Raw genomic sequence first — 25,288 nt, 5'->3', positions numbered from 1 at the left:
TCCAGTTCTAGACACAAAATGCTGAAGTAACTCAGCGGGACAGGCAGCATCTCTGGAAAGAAGGAATGGGTGATGTTTTGGGTCGAGACCCTTCTTCAGGTTCGACCCAAAACGTCACCCGTTCCTTTTACTCAGAGATGCTGCCTGTCCCGCTGAGTTACTCCAGCATTTTGCGTCTGTCTTCGGTGTAAACCAGCATCTGCAGTTCCTTCCTACACAATGTATCCAGTTAGCTAGCTCTCTCTGGATCCCATGCAATCTAACCTTCGAGACGAGCCTACCATGTGAGACCTTGTCAAAGGCCTGGCTACAGTCCATATGGACAATGTCTGCTGCCTTGCCCTCATCAATCCTCTTGATTGCCTCTTCAAAAACTCTAACTGAATTGTGAGACACAATTTGCTCAGCACAAATACATGCTGACTATCCCTAATCAGCCCTCGACTACTCAAAAGCTAGTAGATCACGTCCGTCCTAATCCTCTCCAGTAACTTACTCACAACTGATGTCAGGTTCACCGGACTGCAGATCCCTAACTTGTCCTTGCTGTCCATCCTAGAAACATAGAAACATGGGAAATAGACGCAGGAGTAGGCCATTCGGCCCTTTGAGCCAGCACCTTCCAGTCTGTTGCTGAAGGTGCTCCTCAGGTTGACCAGTGTGTCATGGAGGGGGTGAGCCATATTGCCTAGGATGCTCCGCAGTTTGTCCAGGATGCTCCTGCCTGCAAACCTGAAAGGCAAATGACTGAGTGACTGGTGCTATTCCCCAGGTTCTTCAAAACAAGTTTCTTAACACAGTAGATAGCTACACATAGCACAGACGTAAGTGAATGGTTTCAATGGAAAAGGATACAAGTGCTTTCAAATGGCGAAACAGCGAGCATCCGTCGAGGGATCTTATGATCTGGATGAGCGCTAAATAAAACCTGCAACAAGAAGAAAATGATGTTGTTTGCAGACTGTTATAACTCATAGATTGAGGAGCATAGGTAAGGAAGTTGGCATGTTTAGTCCCACGGCCCTGTTCTGCAATGAAATCAGTTCAAGACTTCGCTGTGATCTCTCTGCTCCTTATCCCTTAATACATTGGCTGAATCAGAAATCTATCAATCTAGATTTAACACTTACAAACTAACCAAGCATCAATTGTTGTTTGTAGAAGAGGGTTTACATTTTGCAGAAGAATCCCCCAAATTCAAGCACAAGGTAGATGCACAGAGTCTCTTGCCCAGAGTAGGTGAATCGAGGACCAGAGGACGTAGGTTTAAGGCGAAGGGGAAAAGATTTGATAGGAATTTGAAGGGGTACCTTTTTCACACAAAGGGTGGTGGGTTCATGGAACAAGCTGTAGGAGGAGGTGGTTGAGGCTGGGACTATCCCAACATTCAAGAAACAGTTAGACACGTACATGGTTAGGACAGGTTTGGAGGGATATGGGCCAAATGCGGGCAGGCAGGACTAGTGTAGCTGGGACATGTCGGCCGGTGTGGGCAAGTGTCACACTATGACTACAACTTTTCCACCATAGTCTGATTTTTAGATTATCCGTACCTAACCTGGTTTATCTTTTTAATTAAACATCAGACTTTAGAAATACAGTGTGGAAACAGGCCCTTCAGCCCACCAATTCTGCGCCAATCAACCACTATCATTAGTTCATTAGCACTATCCTACCCATACCAGGGACAATGTATCATTTTACCAAAGCTAATTAACCTACAAACCTCTACGTCTTAGGAGTGTGGGAGGAAACCGGAGCACCCGGAGAAAACCCACACGGTCAAAAGGAGAAGGTACCAACTCTGTACAGACAGCACCCATAGTCAGGATCGAAATCGGGTCTCTGGCTCTGTGGGGCAGCAATTGTACTGCCCCTATTTTAGCTATGTTTAGGATCTGGAAACATTGTTGAAATAGCTTGATTCTTATTTTATTCTGATAATTGTGCAGGTAAAAGGTGGAATTGGATATCTTGGCTGAACACAGATCAATCTTGTGCAGATGAAAGAAGTTATTATTCTGCATGCTCCTTCCTTACTTCATGAATTCCAAGGCAAAGACCAAGAAATTGTGTCTTGAAATTGGAGCAGACTGGAAGAAGGGAGTCATCACTACCATTGCACCTCTAGAGATATCACCTGTGTGGTTCTTGGGACATAGAGGCACAAGTTATTAAAAATCATTGATATGTCATTTGTCCTGCTCTCCAAACTGAAACTGAAGATACACGTGCAAGTAATAAACCATTTGAAATGTTTCTGCCTATGTTTTAACCTGACTTTTACCTTCCACATTTACACTGATATGCTGGTTTAATGGTTCAATAAGAAAGTGACAACGTTACTCGATCTGATCCTCAAGTCCCCTAAAGCAAAGTAGCCTCACACCACTTAGGTAGGGAGCCATTTAATTTTAAAGTGGCTGAAGGAACCTTTTTTGAGGTGAAAACTCAATAAGTTCACAATTAACATAGAAACATAGAAAATAGGTGCAGTAGGCCATTCGGCCCTTCGAGCCAGCACCGCCATTCATTGTGATCATGGCTGATCGTCCCCAATCAATAACCCGTGCCTGCCTTCTCCCCATATCCCTTGATTCCACTAGCCCCTAGAGCTCTATCTAACTCTTTCTTATATCCATCCAGTGATTTGGCTTCCACTGCCCTTTGCGGCAGAGAATTCCACCAGTCAATTAATTAACAATTGACACTTTATAAAGTGGTGAGAAAAGGAACACCTTAGTGTGTAGTTCAACAAGTATCTGTGGAATGGGGCTTTATGTCTGATGGACGTGTGTGGAACTCCAGTCCATCAATTGTTTGTTGACCTGTATAATAAGCAACGACATATGGCGCCAGTGACATGGGTTTGATCCTGCCTACGGTTGTTGTCGGTATGGAGTTACCGACAGAGAGTAGTGCGTTCGGCAGACTGTTCCAGATGCTACGGTCAGGCAAACGCCTCCGCTGTCACGCTGTGAAAACGGAGAGGATGAGACGGAGTTTCTTCCCACAGGCCATCAGGACTGTTAACTTTTATAACTCCAGGGACTAAATTTTGTCTTCTCTATATTAACTTTATTAACTTTATTTATATGCTGTAACTGTAATTCTTTTTTTGTGCACAATCCGCAGGCATTGCCACTTTCATTTCACTGCACATCGTGTATGTGTATGTGACAAATAAACTTGACTTGACTTGACTTGAGTTTGTACGTTCTCCACACGACCTGCCTGGGTTCTCTCCGGGTGCTCCAGTTGCCCAAAGACGCACAGGTTTGCAGGTTAATTGGCTTGTTAAAATTGTAAATTGTAAAGTGTGTAGGGTGGTGTAATCTTTAATTTGTGTTTGCGTATTGTAACAATTTTATACTCTTGACAATCACAAAGAACGAAAGCTAAGTAAAGCTGGCTCTACGGGAAGTAACAGAACACGGAGCACCTACTGAGCAAATGACTACGAAGATAAAGAGGCTGGAAGTCTTCAGAACTCTTAACATATATCTGCAAAAAGAAACAAATAAAAGAAGGTGTAAATACAGACAGGCTCAATCACTTTTAGCAGAGTCTATTAGCTTAAGTGACGCCGATTTAATTTAACATGGTTTGCACCTACCTTGAAAAGCATGCACATACTCTGACTGATTTATTGCACAGATTATAACACAGGTACATTTTTTTTATGCGGGGGTTACGTACTTGAAAAGCATGCACATACTCTTACTGATTTGTAGCACAGATGAACACGGATTATAACACAGGTACATCATGTTTTACATGGGGCTAACGTGCAGGAAAAGCAGCACGTAATTCAAAAACAAGTATATTAAACATGTACGCAACTACGCTGTCAGTAGTAAATTTGAGCGCGTTATATCAAAAACACGAGCGTGTAAATCATGCTTTGGTATCAAACGAACGAGCACGTTATTTCAAAAACGCATAAATCAAATACGCGTCAAATGTGAGGTGCCTGTATTAAAGAATGCACTATCTTAAAGGGTGACAGAAGCAGCTTTCAAGAGCTTGCAACTGATCTTCAAGCAGAAATATTTTCCGGGTTTTGGGGGAAGTGCAGCCACAAACAAAATGGTCAACAAGGCCTCCTTCAAATGTAGTGGATCTCTATCTCATACGTGTCCAAATTCCCCATCAGTAGCACCACAAGCACTAAACACCAGTCAGCACTATAGAACGGGTTTCAAAGGCAGAGTACATTGCCATTGTCAAGTAGGGCATTTGTGCTGCCAGGAGGGAGTGGATTTGTATTCAATGCAACTCGCATCAATTCCCCTTTATTGTACTGGCACTGTGGCACAGCTGGTAGAGCAGCGGCCTCAGAGCACCAGAAGCCCAGGTTTGATCCTGACCTCCGTTGCTGTCTGTGTGGAGTTTGCACGTTCTCCCTGTTACCGCATGAGTTTCCTCTGGGCGCTCCAGTTTCCTTCCATATCCCAAAGATGTGCACGTTTGTAGGTTGATTGGCCTCTGTAAATTGCCCTGAGTGTGCAGGGAGTGGAGGCGTAAGTGAGAATGGCAGAAAAGGGTGATGGATGGTCGGCATGCACTAGGTGGGCCGAAGGGCTTGTTTCCACGCTGTGTCTTTTGAACAATCAGACACTTATACTTGCAAAATAAAAATAATGTGCCAACTCCAGCATTCCAAATTGTGTACATTGTGAGCAAAACATTAAATATGCCCCTTATCTTAAGGTTTCTCTGCTTACGTTCATTTCATAAAACCCATTAAGATGATTACAAAATCATGCAGAAAGTAATCACACATAATAATCTAAAAAAAAGGCCATTTCCGTTTAATTATTTCAAGCTCCAGAACACCAGAAAAAAATGTTATTTTAATGCTGATAAGTGTGAGGTGCTGCATTTTGGTAGGACAAAAGGGTAAATGGTAGGGAATTGAGGAATGCAGTGGAACAGAGGGATCTGGGAATAACTGTGCATTGTTCCCTGAAGGTGGAATCTCATGTGGATAGGGTGGTGAAGAAGGCGTTTGGTATGCTTGCCTTTATAAATCAGAACATCGAATATAGAAGTTGGGATGTAATGTTGAAATTGTACAGGGCATTGGTGAGGCCGAATCTGGAGTATGGTGTGCAGTTCTGGTCGCCAAATTATAGGAAGGATGTCGACAAAATGGAGAGGGTACAGAGGAGATTTACTAGAATGTTGCCTGGGGTTCAGCACTTAAGCTACAGGGAGAGGTTGAACAGGTTGGGTCTTTATTCTTTGGAGCGTAGAAGGTTGAGGGGGGACTTGATAGAGGTTTTTAAAATTTTAAGAGGGACGGACAGAGTTGACGTGGGTAGGCTTTTCCCTTTGAGAGTGGGGAAGATTCCAACAAGGGAACATAACTTCAGAATTAAGGGACAAAAGTTTAGGGGTAACATGAGGGGTAACTTATTTACTCAGAGGGTGGTGGCTGTGTGGAATGAGCTTCCGGTGGAAGTGGTGGAGGCAGGCTCGATTTTATTATTTAAGAGTAAATTGGATAGGTATATGGATGGGAGGGGATTGGAGGGTTATGGTCTGAGAGCAGGTAGATGAAACTAGGTCAGAGAAAGTGGTCGGCGTGAACTGGTAGGGCCGAACGGGCCTGTTTCCGTGCTGTAATTGTTATATGGTTATATGGTTATATGATAACTAATTGGTGGAGTCAAAGTAGATCAGTGGAAACAGATTCAATCAACATCTGTGAATGCATCCAGTAACAACATCTGTGAATGGTTCCAGTAACAAAATGGTCCCAGGGGCATCGGGAAGGCACAGGTCAATAGGGTGGTCATGTACGCTTTCGGTACACTCGCCTTCACCAGTCATGGTACTGAGTATAGAAGTTGGGATGTAGGAACAAAGAACTGCAGATGCTGGATTATATCAAAGATAGAGACAAATTGCTGGAGTAAGTCAACGGGTCAAGCAACATCTCTGGAGAAAAAGGATGGGTGACATTTCAGGTCAGGACCCATCTCCAGTCTGAAGAAGGGTCCCGACCCGAAACATCTCCTTTTCCCCGGAGATGCTGATCCATTAAGTTACTCCAGCACTTTGTGCCTATCTAGAGATGTTATGTTACAGTTGTACAAGACAGTGGTGAGCCCACACTCGGGGTACTGTGTTCAGTTTTGGTCACCCTGCTACAGGAAGGATATTGTTAAGCTGGAAAGGATTCGGAGATTTGCAACTTGACTTGAAGGCCTGAACTATTGGGTGAGGTTGGACAGGCTAAGAATTTATTCCTTGGAGCGCAGGAGAATGAGGGATGGTCTTATAGAGGTGCGTAAGATTTTGAGGAGAATAGAGAGGGTAACTTCACAAAGTCTTTTCCCAAGATTAGGGGACATGGACATAGGTTTAAAGTGAAAGAGAAAAGATTTAATAGGAACCTGAGGGGCAACATTAACACACAGAGGGGGGTGGACATATGGAACGAGCCGATAGAGGAGGTAGTTGAGACAAGTACTGTAGCAACATTTAAATTACATTTGGACAGGTACATGGATACATGGATAGAAAAGGATTAAAGGGGTATGGGCCAAACTCGGGCAGGTGGGACTAGTGTAGATGACGCATCTTGGTCAGCATGTGCCTGTTTCCATACTGTATGACTATGATTGTATGACTCTAAGAGCTTCACAGGTCATTTTGAACTTTATCTTATATTAGCTCAATCTCCTGGTTACTTCAGTCTAGAATAATTCAAAGATTGCTTGCAGAGACTCTCATTTTCTTGCTGACTATATAACCGATGGGGTCCAGTGAAGAGAAATGACTTTCATAGAACTGAGTTTACGTTTAAGAAAACATATAGACAGGTACATGGATAGGGTAAGTTTTTAGATTTAGATTTTTTTTAGATTTTTTTAGATTTAGAGATACAGCGCGGAAACAGGCCCCTTCGGCCCACCGGGTCCGCGCCGCCCAGCGATCCCCGCACACTAACACTATCCGACACCCACTAGGGACAATTTTTTTTAACATTTGCCCAGCCAATTAACCTACAAACCTGCACGTCTTTGGAGTGTGGGAGGAAACCGAAGATCTCGGAGAAAACCCACGCAGGTCACGGGGAGAACGTACAAACTCCGTACAGACAGGAGTTTAGAGGAATATGGACCAAATGTAGGCAGGTGGGACAAGTGTAGATGGGGCATGTTGGTCGGCATGGGCAAGATGGGCCTGTTTCCACACTGCATGACTACGAGTGTTGGGCATGTCATGTAAGAGAGGGCAGCACGGTGGCGTAGCGGTAGAGTTGCTGCCCTACAGCGCCAGACACCCGAGTTCAATCCTAACCACGGGTGCTTGTCTGTAGAGTTTGTAGGTTCTCCCCGTGACCTGCGTGGGTTTTCTCCGAGATCCAAAGACGTACAGGTTTGAAGGCTAATTGGCATGGTATAAATGTAAAATTGTCTCCAGTGCGTGTAGGATAGTGTTAATGCGCGGGGAATCGCTGGTCGGCGCGGACATGGTGGGCCAAAGGCCCTGTTTCCACGCTGTATCTCTAAACTAAACTAAAATGGCAGAGGTAATTCTACATTGTTCTTCATATCCATTTTCACCCTGTGTCTGGCAAGGAAGTTGCAGCAGAACATATGAAGAAAGCAGCTTATTTCAACTAACTTTATCCTTCAAGAGTGCTGTCTCCCCAGGATAATATCTTTTTTTTGTAACTAGTCCCTGCACCACAATGCTTCATTCTCTCGAGTACTCAATCAGCACCTTAATGCCAAACTATTCCTCACATTGCACATTACTGACATTGCTCTTTTGTCACATCCGATAGTGGAAAAATAACAAAATGGTGACACCTTCCTCGAGGCAGTTACAAAATGTTTCAGAATTCATTTCCAGCTTGGAAGATCACTCTGCTAATGGGAAATGTTTGACTGAGAAGCTAATCCATTGAAACTGTAACGATTTCCTCCACAATGCAGCAACTTGATCAGGAACTGCACAGCAGTACCAGAAAATCAACAATAAAACCTGCATCTGTTGGGTATCTGTAAAAAAAAAAATGACAGGAAAGCCAGAAATACTCAGCAGGGTAGGCAGCCTCTGCAGAAAGCTAAATGATACTTTGGGCACCATATCTGAGGAAGGATGTGCTGGCTCTGGAGAGGATTTTTAGATTTAGAGATACAGCGCGGAAACAGGCCCTTCGGCCCACCGAGTCCGCGCCGCCCAGCGATCCCCGCACATTAACACTATCCTACAAACACTAGGGACAATTTTTTTGCATTTACCCAGTCAATTAACCTACATACCTGTACGTCTTTGGAGTGTGGGAGGAAACCGAAAATCTCGGAGAAAACCCACGCAGGTCACGGGGAGAACGTACAAACTTCGTACAGACAGCGCCCGTAGTCAGGATCGAACCTGAGTCTCCGGCGCTGCATTCGCTGTAAGGCAGCAACTCTATCGCTGCGCCACCGTGCCGACCCGAGGGAGTTTACAAGAATGATTCCAGGAATGAGTAGATTAACCTATGATGAGCCATTGTCAGCACTGGACCTTATTCTCTTGTTTGTCTATAATATCCTAAACGGGCTTGCCCCCCCCCCCCATATCAAAAACCTTCTAACCCCTTACTCTACCTCCAGGTCCCTCAGGGTCACTGACTTGGGGCTACTGGCTCTCCCGCAGTCTAGGCTTACACTCAGGGGTGACCGCGCTTTTGCGGTTGCAGCTCCTCAACTGTGGAACAGCATCCCCCTCCCTATCAGATCTGCCCCCTCCTTCGGCTCTTTTAAGTCCAGGCTCAAAACATACTTCTATTCTTTAGCGTTTTGAGGCCTTTTGATGGGGCTGATTTTTGTTTTGTGCTGATCCCTTTGAACTGTTTTTGTTTGTGCCTATGTGCTGTGATGTCTGTTTCTTATTATGCTTTTAGTACCTGCTCTGATGTACAGCACTTTGGTCAAAGTGGGTTGTTTTTAAATGTGCTTTTATAAATAAACTTGACTTGACTTGACTTATGGCCTTATGATACCTAGAGTAAGCATTGGAGTAGCTCAGCGGGTCATACGGCATCTCCAGAAGTCATGGATAGGAGGCATTTTGGGTCCCGATTTGAAACGTCGCCTATCCATGTCCTCCAGAGATGCTGCCTAACCTGCTGATTTACTCCAGCACTTTGTGATTTATTCAAGATTCCAACATCTGCAGTTCCTTCGGTCTCCAAATGATAACTTGACTGTTTCTCTCTCCACAGATGCTGCCTGACCTGCTTACATTTTCCCACACTTTCTATCATTACACAACTGTACCATATCCTAGTTAACATCTGATTTTGACTGTTAAATGTATGCAAAAGGTAGAATTTACTAAGGCTCAAAGATACAGCGTGGAAACAAGCCCTTCGGCCCACTGAGTCCATACTAACCATCAATTATATGTTTATTCCACTTTCACATTTACACCTTACATACTGGAGGCAATTTACAAAGATCAAACGACGTACAAACGTGCATGTATTTGAGATTTCGTTCAGTTTAGTTTAGAGATACATCGCAGAAACTGGTCCTTCGGCCCACTGAGTCCGCGCCAACCAGAGATTCCCACACACTAATACTATCCAACACACACTAGGGACAATTTATAATTACACCAAGCCAATTAATCTACAAACCTGTAGGTCTTTGGAGTGTGGGGAAAAAAACCAGACATATCCTGGGGAAAACCCACGCAGTTCACGGGGAGAACGTACAAACTCCATACAGACAGCACCCATAGTTAGAATCGAAAGCCTCTGGCGCTGTAAGGCAGCAACTCTACCCCTGCCTGCCTGCCTGCCCCACTCTGCCGCCCATGTGGAGAGGAAACTGGCAAACCCGGAGGAAACCCACGCAGTCACAAGGAAAACATCCAAACTCCATGCAGACAACACCAGAGGTTAGATAGAGCTCCAGGGGCTAGCGGAATCAAGGGATATGGGGAGAAGGCAGGCGCAGGTTACTGATTGTGGATGATCAGCCATGATCGCAATGAATGGCGGTGCTGGCTCGAAGGGCCAAATAGCCTCCTCCTGCGCCTATTTTCTATGTTAGGATCGAATCCAAGTCTCTGGCTCTGTGAGGCAGATGCTCTACAAACTGTACCACTGTGACACCCAAAATAGTTGCTGAGAGAACTATTGTGCACACACTTTGGAGAAACCACTGCAGGGAAATCAGTGCCATTAGCTGGAATACAGAGAAACTAGAGAAAAATCCTTTTCAAAAGTGGAACAGCCTTCAACTTTGAACATCAGGTGTTGTGCGTAAGGATGAATACAGTGAGTCTTCACTCGAGTGCGTTTAAAATAACTTCACTGAATGGTTTAACAATTCTTTAAGAATTACATCAGCAGGAGGAACATTGAATAATAAGAAAAGAGGCATGGTCGAGCATGAATTGAGAAGAGAATGCTACAGGGGTGACAACAGGTCAGCGAAGAACATTACTCATCCTATCTGAGACATCGCCACAGAGCATTAAATTCTTCACCCTCCAGCAACGCACAATGTGCTGAAAGAAATTCAATGATCACAGCAGGACAGGCAAGGTAATGCACAATGTTTTACCTTCCTTCCCTATCCTTCAGGTTATTTTTATTAAAGCTCTACTTTAACAGTTGTGCAGCTATTTAATTCAATAATAATATAGATTCAGGATGTACATGAATGAATGCAAACATATAATTTGGTGCAGTGAAGGTGTTAATATATACTAGACAAAGTGGACCTGTTTGGCCCAAACCTCCTGCATTGGTGCAGCACCCTGTCCTCCCCTCTCTCCTCAACCCCCCCACTCCCTTCTCCCCCACTCCCCCCTTCCCCCTTCCCTCCTCCCCTCCCCCTCCACTCCTTTTAAACTTTAAAATGTGAATAACTTGAAAAATATAACACCGATTTCAATAAAACTACTTGCATTATCACTAAAGTGACAATGGTGAGTAAGGTGGGCCCAAAATTGTCGCGCTATCGTGTACCGTTTTGGCTGAAGTTCAGTCACAAACAAGATAACAAACGAGAGTTTTAGTATATAGATTTCTTATTGAGAAAGATCCATGTACAGCACAGTGGCACAACTGGTAGAGCTGCTGCCTCACAGCGCCAGAGACCCAGGTTCGATACTGACCTCGGGTGCTGTCTGTGTGTGTAGAGTTTGCATGTTCTCCCTGTGACCTCGAGGGTTTTCTACTGGTTGCTGTAGTTTCCTCCCACATCCCAAAGACGTGGGGGTTTGTAGGTTAATTGGCCTCTGAAAATTGGCCCTTGTGTGTAGGGAGTGGGATGTGAGAGTGGGAGAATTCGTGTGAATGGGTGATTGATGTGATTGATGACGTGGACTCGGCTGGCCAAAGGGCCATACAAAGAAAGACACAAAAGGCTGGAGTACCTCAGCGGGACAGGCAGCATCTCTGGAGATAAGGAATGGGTGATGACTCTGGTCGGACCTTCCTCAGTCTGAAGAAGGGTCTCGACCCGAAACGTCACTCATTCCAGAGATGCTGCCTGGCCTGCTGAGGTACTCCAGCATTTTATGTCTACCTTTGGTGTAAACCAGTATCTGCAGTTCCTTCCTTCCTGGTTCCATACTGTATTTTTCATTCAATCAATCACACAGCATTGCATTCATAGAAACATCGAAACATAGAAAATAAGTGCAGGAGTAGGCCATTCAACATGATCATGGCTGATCATCCAAAAGCAGTACCCCGTTCCTGTTTTTTCCCCATATCCCTTGATTCCATTAGTCCAAAGAGCAAGGATGTCCTTTCTCAAATTAGGAGACCATAACTGCACACAACACTCCAGGTGTGGTCTCCAGGGCTCTGTGCAACTGCAGTAGGACCTCGTTGCTCCTAAACTCAAACCCTCGTGCAATGAAGGCCAACATGCCATTAGCTTTCCTCACTGCCTGCTGTACCTGCATGCTTACTTTCAGTCGATTACTTACACTCCACTCTGATTTAATCCCCATTCTTGATTATCTATTTTTAACATCTTCACCAACAGGAAAGAAATTCCACCACAACCATTCTTTATGGAATTGCCATTGGCAAAGGCTAGAAATTATCCAAATTATCCAAATTATCCAATATGGCATTCAGTGCCTGGCCAGGCATTTCAAAGAAATATTAAGCTATTTAAAATTACTGATCTCAGGCCATTGTTAATCATGTGCAAAACAAACTCAAAAGCAGCTAATTACCAATATTATGGATCAGCTTAAAAGTATGGAGAGTTTATGAAGCCTGAAGATGTCCCACTAGAGTTCAAACATTAACTTTCAGACACAGATCAAGAATCAATTTTGTTTTGTTAATTTCTTTCCTTAGAAAATGGCCCCCTTCCTCCAAGGCTCTGCAAGTAAAATAAATGGCACGCAGGGCTCAGAATCCACTTGTAACTCTCTAGACTGCGCCATGTTAACTAATTATTCTGAGGCAGGGGCGGGTACGCCACAAAGGGGTTTCATGCTCCCTTTGACCACCGAGAGGGAACTAGTCAATTAGAGTTAATGTTAGAGGAAAGCAGCAATGACCAAGAAGGTGGGATCAGAGTTTCCTTTGTGAGTCAAATAATCCAATTCCAATAATATATAAGAATTATATATATTTAAAATATTTATTTGTGTGTGTGTGTGTGTGTGTGTGTGTGTGTGTGTGTGTGTGTGTGTGTGTTGTGTGTGTGTGTGTGTGTGTGTGTGTGTGTTTGTGTGTGTGTGTGTGTGTGTGTGTTGTGTGTGTGTGTGTGTGTGTGTGGTGTGTGTGTGTGTGTGTGTGTGTGTGTGTGTTTGTGTGGTGTGTGTTTGTGTGGTGTGTGTGTGTGTGTGCGCGCGTTGCGCGCATGTGGCAGTGCTAGCTCGAAGGGCCAAATAGCCTACTCTTCAACCTATTTTTTTATATATATATATATGTGTGTGTGTGTGGGGGGGGGGGGGGGGGGGGGGGGGGGGGGGGGGTCTGTGTGTGTGCGTGTGTGTCTGTGTATCATGTTATAAATATCCAATATATAGCCATATATAAGAATTTAAGGAATGTGTGTGTGTGTGTGTGTGTGTGCAAATTATTATTGTAACTAGATTGTTATATAAATATATATACTTTTATATATACAGTATTATTCCTGAGAAACTGCATTAAATAATATCAAAGCCGCAGGAAAGAGCAGTAGAAAATAGCAATAGCAGGAAAGAAAACAAATTATTAATGCCGACTCATTAATGAAATGCAATACCAGAACAGAATAGTGGTTACCTAAGTGTGTTGGGAAGTTTGAAGTTCAGATGAAGACTGTCCAGGATGTCACACTTCTCAGTGGAGTTCGATGCTGAGAGCCAACCCACCTCACTTCCCAGCCGGCCCCTGCCTTCCAGTTCACTTGAGGTGCATTCCACGACTCATCCGGGGCCAGGTAATCCCTTTCACGAAGTGTCAAGTAGTTTTCCCTAGAGAAAGCACCTTATTTTCACCTCTCTCCAAAATACAACGGATAATCAACGTTGACAACCATACACAGGAGACATTGCATAGATTGGGATGGGTGTTTCACCGTCCAACCAGGCTTAAAATTGACAATTAACACAGCAATACAATCAGTGAGTCAAGAGTCAAGTGTGGTTAATTGTCAGCCCTTTATGTGGCGACTATTTGCATACCTTGCAAGCAAAGAATTTCACTGTGACTTATCATACGTGACAATAAAGTATTCATTCATTCATCGTCATATGTACGAATAACGGAATAATGAAATTTCTTACTTGCAGCAGGCCAATAGGCCTACAAACACAACACACACATAATGTATAATGAACACAATTCAATAAATTAATATTCACAATACTAGTACAAAAAATGTCCTGTGTTCATCTAAAGACAGTTCATAGATGAGGTTACCTTTGTGTACATTCATTTCTATACCATTAGATTTGGGATAGTTCACAGGGGATAACAAATAGACGTACAATTTTCAACTTGTCCCATTTGACTTTGGAATTCACAAGCTTTCTTTAAAAAGTGAAAAAGCAGGCATCGGTAAAATCTTAATCAACGTAATCAACGTAGGATTTCTGCTACTGAACAAAATGCTGGAATAACATAGCGGGACTGGCAGCATCTCTGGATAGGAGGAATGGGCGACGTTTTGAGTCGAGACCTTTCTTCAGACTGAGGAATGAAATTTCATTCAATGGTTTTCCAATAGAAATCAGAGTAATTCATGGTGTTCAGAGCTGGTTTATGGCATGCATTGGGGGTAGGGTATTGACATGGATAGAATTTTTTTTTGCAGACAGGGAACAAAGAGTAGGGATTAATGGGTCCCTTTCAGAATGGCAGGCAGTGGCAAGTGGGGTGCCGCAAGGCTGTGTGCTGGGACCGCAGCTATTTACAAAATGCTGGAGTAACTCAGCAGGTCAGGCAGCATCTAGGAGAGAGGGAATGGGTGACGTTTCGGGTCGAGACCCTTCTTCAGATTGAAGAAGCGTCTCGACCCAAAACGTCACCCTTTCCCTCTCTCCTAGATGCTGCCTGACCTGCTGAGTTACTCCAGCATTTTGTGATACCTTCGATTTGTACCAGCATCTGCAGTTATTTTCCTACGCAGCTATTTACAATATACATTAATGATTTAGATGAAGGAATTAAAAGTAACATTAGTAAATTTGCAGATGACACAAAGCTGGGTGGCAGTGTGAACTGTGAAGAGGATGCAGGGTGACTTGGACAGGTTGGGTGAGTGGGCAGATGCATGGCAGATGCAGTACAATGTGGATAAATATAAGGTTATCCACTTTGGTGGTAAGAACAGGAAGGCAGATTATTATTTGAATGGTGTCAGGTTAGGAAAAGGGGAAGTACAACGACACCTGGGTGTCCTTGTTCATCAGTCACTGAAATACTGCGCTGTCCTCCGCCCCCCCCCCCCCCCCCCCCCCCCCCCCCTGGTGGAGGGGTAGACCTCTCGGCCCTTGACAACAGCACATTGCACTGGCTACAGCGCCTGGAGGGCGTTACATAACTTCTGCTGCCTCAAACACAAGTAGAAGAAGGAGTCACTGAAAGTAAGCATGCAGGTACAACAGGCAGTGAAGAAAGCCAATGGCACGTTGGCCTTCATAACGAGGGGAGTTGAGTACAGGAGCAAAGAGGTCCTTCTGCAGTTGTACAGGGCCCTGGTGAGATCACACCTGGAGTATTGTGTGCAGTTTTGGTCTCCTAATTTGAGGAAGGACATTCTTGCTATTGAGGGAGTGCAGCGTAGGTTCACGAGGTTAATTCTCAGGATGGCGGGACTGTCAAATGATGAAAGAATGGAGCGACTGGGCTTGTATACACTGGAATTTAGAAGGATGAGAGGGGATCATAGAAACATATAATATTATTGAGGGATTGGACACGCTAGATGCAGGAAATATGTTCCCGATGTTGGGGGAGTCCAGAACCAGGGACCACAGGGATAAGGGTTTCGCCATTTAGAACTGAGATGAGGAAAAACTTTTTCACCCAGAGGGTTGTGAATTTGTGAAATTCTCTGCCTCAGAAGGCAGTGGAGGCCGATTCACTGGATGGATTCAAAAGCGAGTTAGATAGAGTTCTTATAGCTAGTGGAATCAAGGGATATGGGGAGAAGGCAGGAACGAGGTAATGATTATGGATGATCAGCCATGATCACATTGAATGGTGGTGCTGGCTTGCAGGGCCGAATGGCCTCCTCCTGCACCTATTGTCTATGTTTCTATGCTGATGTACCACAATATTTGCATTTCCCCATCTACCTGTAGTCCTTTTCTGCATTAACATTAAGAGCTGCTAGCCATTTTAATACCCCTTCCTATTCCCATACCAACCGTACTATTCCCAGGCTCCTCTGTTGCCAGAGAGAGGCCACCTGGATGAACAGCTCCTTCTATTTCACTTGGGTCATCTACAACCAAAGGTGTGAATTTGAAAGGTGTGACCTCATTCTCATCTACCCAGTTTCCATCCTTCCCTGCATGTGTGTCTTTTTTATCCATTCTCCCTGCCTCCACCACCCGGTTCATTTCCCCTCCTCCGTCCCCTCATCTCCCACCCCTCCCTCCTCAGTCACATCTTTTCCTTGCGCCCACTATCCCTCCCTCTGATTCTACATTTCACTCCCAACTTTCCTTCTTAAGGGTTTCCTCATCTGCACCCTTTGGCCTCCACTTCGCGTCCAGCCTCGATTACTATCTCCAGTCATCAATCCTCATCTAAATCCACTTTGCCAGTTCTTATGCCATCCTCTCTCTCCTAGCTTTCTCCCTTCACTCCATCAGTCTGAAGGAGGGTTCTGACCCGAAACATGTCCTTTCAATTTGTCCCATTTGACATTGGATTTCATTCATGCTTTTTTTTTACATAGGTAGATAGCTGAACTACTATCTACCTCATTGGACTTGCTGGCTTTACCTTGCACTAAACGTCATTCCCTTATCATGTATCTATTCACTGTAAATGATACAATTGCAATCCTGTATTGTCTTTCTGATGACTGGTTAGCATGCAACAAAGACTTTTCCCTGTACCTCGATATATGTGACAATAAACTAAACTGAACTGGATAAAGCAGCCATCGTTAAAGTCATTGATATTGAACTTCATGACATTTAATTCAATGATTTTCTATTTGAAATCAGAGTAAATCATGTTTTACAGAGGAAAAGGCGATAGTCACACCTCCGTTCAGTCTGCCTAAACCTACCTGATTTCCCGGTTTCTAAACACTTTAACTCCCCCTCCCATTCCCACACTGACCTTTCTGTCCTGGATCTCCTCCATTGTCAGAGTGAGGCCCAGCGCAAATTAGAGGAACAGCACCTCATATTTCGCTTGGGTAGCTTGCACCCCAGCGGTATGAACATTGACTTCTCTAACTTCTTTCCCTCTCACTCTATCCCTCCCCCTTCCCAGTTCTCCGACCAGTCTGACTGTCCCCCTGATTCCATTGCATCTCTGTTTGAAGGTATCAAAAATGCTGGAGTAACTCAGCAGGTCAGGCAGCATCTAGGAGAGAGGGAATGTGTGATGTTTCGGGTCGAGACCCTTCTTCTTCTCCATTGTATCCATGTTTGCTTTGTTGTCAATTTCGACAATTCTACAATAATCTATTCTACATTTTCCTTGAACTTCATTTATTTTGATCTCTTACACTTCCTTATCTCTGTAACTCCCTCTCCTCTGACGCTCAGTCTGAAGAAGGGTCTGGACCCGAAACATCACCTATTCCTTCTATCTAGAGATGCTGCCTGTCCCGCAGAGTTATTCCAGCATTTTGTGTCGATCTTCGATGGTTTATGGCATGCAGATGTACCGCAATGATGTACCGCAGATGTAACCTTGTCTGTCCTTTTCCCTCCACTGACGCTCGCTGGCCTGCTGAGATCCTGCGGCACTTTAATTTTTATTAAAGGAGGATATTATTTTTATGTAATAAAAAAATCTAACATTTTATGTAGTCAGTATCAATATCTGGTCCTCTCTGATGAATTCTTCCTACGTTCTGTTGGAACAAATACATTATCTGCCTTCTGTGTCCTCAGGACTAATAACATATTTCACTGCCAATCACACCCGATGTAGATTTCCAATATTTACTATTTAATGGTGCCAGATCAGGAGAAACTTCAGGCTCTGGGGCTGCATGAAAACTATCCAAATATTTCATGCATGGAAATTTTATTGTTGGCAATCAATAAAGCATAAGCCATGGGCGGCACGGTGGCGCAGCGGTAGAGTTGCTGCCTTACAGCGCCAGAGGCCCGGTTTCGATTGTGACTAGGGGTTCTCATCTGTACAGAGTTTGTACCTTCTCCCCGTGGCCTGCATGGGTTTTCTCCGAGATCTTTTGTTTCCTCCCACACTCCAAAGACGTACAGGTTTGTAGGTTAATTGGCTTGGTGTAACCGTAAAATTGTGCCTGGTGTGTGTAGGGTAGTGTTAATGTGCAGGGATCATTGGTTGGTGTGGACTCTGTGCTGTATCTTTACACTAAACTAAACGAAACATAATGTCAAAATGCAGCGTATGCAACTTTGTCGTACTTTGGTTCGGCCACATTTGCAATATTGCATGCAGTTCTATTCGCCCCATTAGAGCAAGGATGTGGAGGCTTTGGAATGGGTACAGAGGAGGTTTACCAGAATTTTGCCTGGATTAGGAGGTGTTATCTGCAGGGAGAGGTTGGACAGACTTGAATTGTTTTCCCTGGAATGCTGGAGGATGCGGGAAGCCCTGCTAGGACTATATAAAATGAGGCATAGATAGGATAGACAATCAGAACCATTTCCCCCAGGATGGAAAAATCAAATAATAGAGGGCATAACTTAATGGCTAAAGGAGGAAAGTTTAAAGGAGATGTGTGGGGTAACTTTTTTTTTACACAGAGAGTAGCGAATGCTTTGAACACGCTGCCAGGGTTAGTGGTTGAGGCAGATGCGATTATGGTATTTAAAAGGCTTTCGGATATGCACATGTATGCAGGGAATGGGGGAGTATGGATTATGCACATAATCAGGTAGATAAAAGATGGTCTTAGCATCATGTTCAGCACAGACATAGTGGGCCAAATGGCCTGTTCTTGTGCTGTACTGTTCTCTGTTCTAAAACTAAAGCTCATCTTTATTTTGAACAAGTTCCTCAAGTGTGCCTGCACCTGCAAATTGAGAGTCCATTTTTATACAAACCACTCAATAAGTGGAATGCATACAAACAGAAATTTGTGGGGTTTCTACCACTCAATCCCTTCTTTTTGAGAAGTACTATAAATTTGCCTTTGGGGAGTGTGGAGGTAGAAGTTTGTTGTCCCTTGTATGCACTAAAGAGACAGCATGCAAGCGAATGAATATTAAATGGTTCACCAGAAATTCAGATGGGAGACAGATTTGGGAGTTCAACTATTCCCCATGTAGCCCATTGAGCAGGAACAACAAAATACGCCTTTTTTAATCTCCATTCTTTTCAATATTGAAAATTGCAATAGTTGTATCTGTCAAGTGATCGAACCCAGGTCTCTGGCGCTGTAAAACAGTAGCTCTACCGCTACGCCACCGTGCCGCCCTTGGTGCAGTACTCCCTCAGTACTACAATGAATAGAAACATAGAAACATAGAAATAGGTGCAGGAGTAGGCCATTCGGCCCTTCGAGCCTGTACCGCCATTCAATATGATCATGGCTGATCATCCAGCTCAGTAACCTGTACCTGCCTTCTCTCCATACCCCCTGATCCCTTTAGCCACAAGGGCCACATCTAACTCCCTCTTAAATATAGCCAATGAACTGGCCTCAACTACCTTCTGTGGCAGAGAATTCCACAGACTCACCACTCTCTGTGTGAAGAAATGTTTTCTTCCCCCTTCCCCCTTATCCTTAAGCTGTGACCCCTGGTTCTGGACTCCCCCAACATCGGGAACAATCTTCCCGCATCTAGCCTCTCCAACCCCTTAAGAATTTTATATGTTTCTATAAGATCCCCCCTCAGTCTTCTAAATTCCAGCGAGTACAAGCCTCGTCTATCCAGTCTTTCTTCATATGAAAGTCCCGCCATCCCAGGGATCAATCTGGTGAACCTTCTCTGTACTCCCTCTAAGGCAAGAACGTCTTTCCTCAGATTAGGAGACCAAAACTGCACACAATACTCCAGGTGCGGTCTCACCAATGCCCTGTACAACTGCAGTAGAACCTCCCTGCTCCTAAACTCAAATACTCTTGCTATGAATGCCAACATACCATTCGCTTTCTTCACTGCCTGCTGCACCTGTACGCTTGCTTTCAATGACTGGTGCACCATGACACCCAGGTCACGTTGCATCTCCCCTTCTCCTAATCGGTCACCATTCAGGTAATACTCTGCTTTCCTGTTCTTGCCGCCAAAGTGGATAACCTCACATTTATGGTCATCCTAAAGTGTCTCCCCCTTCACTGAATGTCATAGAGTTCAGCACAGAAAAAAAGCCATTCAGCCTGCCCGTGTCCACGCCGACCATCAAGTATCCATCCATATTAACCCCATTTGAAAGCATTTGGTCCTTACTTTGAGGTTTTAGTTTAGTTTATCGTTTATTGTCATGTGTATCGAGATACAGTGAAAAAGCTTTTGGTGCTTGCTAACCAGTCAAGGGAAAGACAATATATGATTGCAATCGAGCCATCCACAGTGTACAAATACATGATTAAAGGATTACTGTGAATAACGTTTAGTGCAAGATAAAGCCAGTAAAGTCCAATGAAAGATAGTCCGAGGGTCTCCAATGAGTTAGATGGCAGTTCAAGACCACTCTCTAGTTGTGGCAAGGTGGTTCAGTTGCCTGATAACAGCTGGGAAGAAACTTCAATTGGCTGGCTAGATGCTTCTTAAATATTGTGAGGGTCTCTTTCACCACCATCCCTCAGGTATTGTGTTTCAGATTCCAACCATTCTATGGATGAAAACATTATTCCTCAAAACTCCCTCTAAACTTCCTATCTCACCTTAAACATATATCTTCTGGTTTTAGGCACCACTATGATGGAGTCACAAATGATAGCAAGATTCCTTCTCCTTAGGAAGGCATTATGTATCTTTTAAAAGCCATCAGTTTCATGATCCTTTTTGCTAACACCGGATTTTTAACCTCCGAGTTTTTTTAACTAAGTCTTAAACCACCAAGGTGGAATTTAAAGTCCATTAGCACACCGTCATACCATTTATATACTAAAAAAAGCATAAAATTGTCCCAGACTATACTAAAATGTTGAAATAAGCAAAAATGTCTTGCCACAAATTGCAGCAGCAGTAAAAATATGGTTTTGACACCTTAATCAATTGAAGTCATTTTTAGTTTGCTGATCTTGCACTTACCTACAATGCAAATAGCTCTGAGATAAGGTGCCTATTTTGGGATGTTACAATGTCAGAGAAATTATGAGTTTGACTACCAGCCACAAAGATTGCATCAGGCAGCAAACAAACTTTCTATAATTCTCTTAAAATTGCAACTCTTCCAATTATCGGAAGGATGTGGAAAATCCAGGAAATCCTGTATGTTTTGCTATTGTAGCCCTGGTCTCTTGTTCATAGAGTCATACAGAGTGGAAACAGGCCCTTCGGCCCAACTTGCCCACACCGGCCAACATGTCCCATCTACACCAGTCCCACTTGCCTCCAGTTAATAAAATATTACAATTATGCATAGATTTAATTTACACAAGGCTGTGTTATACCAATTTGCCTTGGCTCCACATAATAGAGGAATAGAGAAAGTCACAGAGTTCAGAAACAGGTGCTTCAGCCCAACTTCTCCATGCTAACCAAAATGCCCACCTAAGTTCATCACATTTGCCCATGTTAATATTTTCCTTTTCTTTGATCTGTTAATTAACAAAACCTTCACAATAATATTTAAGAATTGGTACATCCAACGACCTTGTATCATGATCATCCATCATTGCTTTTGATTCATTTTCACCTTGCTCTCCCCTTAGGCTTTTCCAACCCTGTTAATTCTACAGGGAATGACACATTACTAAGCAATGAACAGGCTAGCAGGAATTTAGATCGCTGAACTTGCAGGCTCACAGAAGAGTGTTCTTTTGCATTAACGTAGTTGATTTAGATTTTGTTGCAGCTTGCAAGAGTAATGCGGTGAGCAAGGAATCGCAAATCAACCTCCTCCCCAGTGTGCTGACCAACACTGATCTCTCAACCAACATTACTAAATCTGATCATTTGGTCATTTATTTTTGTGGTTCTTCTGCCACACACAAATGGAGAACATTAGCAACAATTTGAAAGCTATTCAGTGCTGAAAAACACTTTGGGACATAACACGATCCTGAAATGTACCATGTAAATGCTGAGGCCTTGCTGTTTTTCAATTGTGCAATGGCCTTTTCAAATTCTTTCTCTGGGCTAAGGCCAAGACTCCAACAGATAGCTGCTGCGAAATAGGGAAAGTCATAGAGTCATACAGCGTGGAAACAGACCCTTCAGCCCAACTTGCCCATGCTGACCAACACTAGTTCCACCTGCATGCATTTGGTCCTGTGCTACCATATACCTCATTGGAGACCCTCGGACTATCTTTAATCGGACTTTACTGAATTTTATCTTCCACTAAACATTATTCCCTTGATCATGTATCTGTACACTGTGAATAACTCAATTGTAATCATGTACAGTCTTTCCAATGTTTGGTTAGCGCACAACAAAAGCTTTTCACTGTACCTCAGTACATGTGACAAAAAACTAAACTAAAAAAAAACGATCCTATCCGAGTACCTATCCAAATGGGGTTTTTTTAAATGTTGTGATAGTTCCTGCTTCAACTACCTCCTTTGGCAGCTCATTCCATACACCCACCACCCTTTGTGTAAAAAAAGCTGCCCTCAGGTTCCTATGAAATCTTCCCCCCCCCCCCCCCCCCCTCACCTTAAATCTTTGTCCTTTGGATCTTGATTGGAATTGAAGTGGAGTTTGGCCAGGTGATTTTGGGGGTGTTTCTGTGGGTCACTGACCTTGATGTGATCACCACTGTCCTTGGCTCTTAGCAGGATGATCTTTGAGAGGTTGATAGAGCTAAAGAAACCCTTTGTATCTTGATTCTCCCACCCCTCCCATCTCCAAGTCCTCAATCCCCTCTCTTTCCTCCTCCACCCAACAACTTACACCCACGTCTCTCCCTTCAGCTGTGCATTTCACTCCTCCTATTCTTTCCTTTTCTGACACCCTTTTGTCCCCTTTTCATCTCTGGCCTTCGTCACTATCGCCATCCATCTGCCAACCATCCCCTCTCATCTGTACCCACCTATCAGTTTAGTTTAGTTTAGAGATGCAGCGCGGAAACAGGCCTTTCGACCCACCGAGTTCGTGCCGACCAGCGATCCCCGCACACTAGCACCACCCTTCACACACTGGGGACAATTCTTTAACATTTATATATTTATACCGAGCCAATTAACCTACAAACCTGTACGTCTTTGGAGTCCCGAAGATCTTGGAGAAAACCCACGCAGGTCACGGGGAGAACGTACAAACTGGCAGCAACCGTAGTCAGGATCGAATCCAGGTCACTGGCTCTATGCCACCATGTCTATCAGGCTTTACCCCACCCGCACCTATCTTTTCCAGCTATTTTACCCCCTGCTCCATTAATCCCAACCTGAAACATCAGGCCCTATTTCCCCACACTGTTGCTTTGAGTCCCACCACTCTGTCTGGCTAATTTGAAGCCTAAAGCAAGTTAATGCTACTTAACCTTAATCCTCTGATGCCAACTGTTATTGTGCACATGTTAACAAAATGTCGTATCTGTGCAAACATATAATCTCTGCTATGTGCAATAAAGTCCTATTAGCGCGCAATCCTGACTATGGGTGCTTGTCTGGGCGGAGTTTGAACGTTCTCCCTGTGACCTGCGTGGGTTTTCTCTGGATTCCTCCCGCACTCCACAGAAATACAGGTTTGTAGGTTAATTGGCTTGGTATAATTGTAAATTGTAGGACAGCGTAAGTGTGCAGGGATTGCTGGTCGGCATGGACCCAATGGGCCGAAGGGCCTGTTTCCGTACTGTATCGCTCAACTAAACTAAATTATTCTAAATACACGCCAATGCAATGAAGAATTTCTGAAATCGACCATTTTTGTTCATGCAGTTAAACAAGTTCTGCTAAACATGCTCCTGGGTATATATTTAGGATTTATGGTGGGTTGGAAAGAGATAAGAAGATGCATTCAGCTTCAAGGCTACAGAATAGAAAATTGCACCCAGAGAGTGAAAAAAAAAATCTTAGAATAACAAAAATCTTAAATATTTTATGCAGTGATACTCAGGTTGAAAAAGATGCATTTCTCCGTGTTGCAAATTTTCATTGACCTACTTTTACTCAATAATATACTGCAATATAGACTGTACTTACATATCTCAATAATGCTTGTGCATACACTGGTATGGCTAAATGTTGTATATTTTAGTGCATCGGTACATTTTATTACATTGCATTGGTGAAAGTAATGACAGATTGGGTGACTGCTTTGCAGAACACCTCCATTCAGTCCGTAAGGAGAACTCAGTGCTTCCAGTTGCCTCAAGGTCATAAGGTCATAAGTAGAATTAGGCTATTTGACCCATCAAGTCTACTCCGCCATTCAATCATGGCTGATCTATCTCTCCCTCCAAACCCCATTCTCCCGCCTTCTCCCCATAACCTCTGACATCTGTACTAATCAAGAATCTATCTATCTCTGCCTTAATCTTACTCTAATTTCCCATCTCACTCCCACTCTGACCTGTGTTGGGGAAGTCCAGAACAAGGGGTCACAGTTTAAGGATAAGGGGGAAGTCTTTTAGGACCGAGATGAGAAAGTTTTTTTTCACACAGAGAGTGGTGAATCTGTGGAATTCTCTGCCACAGAAGGTAGTTGAGGCCAGTTCATTGGCTATATTTAAGAGGGAGTTAGATGTGGCCCTTGTTGCTAAAGGGATCAGGGGGTATGGAGAGAAGGCAGGTACGGGATACTGAGTTGAATGATCAGCCATGATCATATTGAATGGCTCGAAGGGCCGAATGGCCTACTCCTGCACCTATTTTCTATGTTTCTATGTGTTCCGCCCACAACATTGCTCCATTGATGTTCAAACTAAGCTTAACTAATAGGATCTCATCATCCATTGTGAATGTTGCAGTCATTGCGACTCAATAGCAGATTTAACAATCTAAGGCAGCCAAAGCTTTTCACTGTACCTCGGTACATGTGTCGATAAACTAAACTGAACCACCTTTTTCATCTCCATGTGTCATGGAGTTATAGAGTCATAGAGTCAAATCAAAATGTGCTTCTATATTTCAATGTGTCTTTGATATATATCACATTCACGTACTCTGTCCTCTCTTCTCCACTCCCTGCATGCAATTTTTAAAAAACACTAGCTTTCGTAAACTTCCAGTTCCATTGAAAGGTCTTTGACTGAAATATTGATTCAATTCTCTCCCCACAGACGCTGCTAGTCCTACTGAGTTCTTATAGCATTTTGTGGGTTTGTTCTGTGCGTTGTATCTTTTTCATCTCATTTTCCATCACTCATCGCTCTCCGAATTATGTTTTTCAGTATCCAATAGCCTATTCAGATCTTTCTGAAGTTATTGAGATAGGACAGAGAAGAATTTTCATCCAGTCCATTGACCCCAAGCTATCTCTCTGTGGGCCAATCCGTCAGCTCTACGCCACCACTCTGTTATCGTGGTCCTGCAAATGTAATCGTTAATCGTTTCTATGCTGCATCGCT

At 43.7% G+C, this 25,288-nt stretch overlaps 1 protein-coding gene across 1 annotated transcript in view; it reads right to left on the bottom strand.

Moving 5' to 3' along the window:
- Window positions 1–25,288, bottom strand: part of oca2 (oculocutaneous albinism II) — a 337,303-nt gene that overhangs the window by 257,128 nt on the left and 54,887 nt on the right. The window contains exons 4-6 of the mRNA XM_078402106.1: window positions 13,265–13,455; window positions 3,447–3,504; window positions 856–928 (exon numbers count right to left, since the gene is read on the bottom strand). Of these exons, the coding sequence (XP_078258232.1) occupies window positions 856–928; window positions 3,447–3,500 (127 nt within the window). The 5' untranslated portion in view covers window positions 3,501–3,504; window positions 13,265–13,455. The remainder of the gene's footprint in view (window positions 1–855; window positions 929–3,446; window positions 3,505–13,264; window positions 13,456–25,288) is intronic.

The sequence above is a fragment of the Rhinoraja longicauda genome, chromosome 7 (genome assembly GCF_053455715.1).
Source record: "Rhinoraja longicauda isolate Sanriku21f chromosome 7, sRhiLon1.1, whole genome shotgun sequence".
NCBI classification, from domain to species: domain Eukaryota; kingdom Metazoa; phylum Chordata; class Chondrichthyes; order Rajiformes; family Arhynchobatidae; genus Rhinoraja; species Rhinoraja longicauda.
This window is presented reverse-complemented; position numbering and strand designations above follow the sequence as displayed.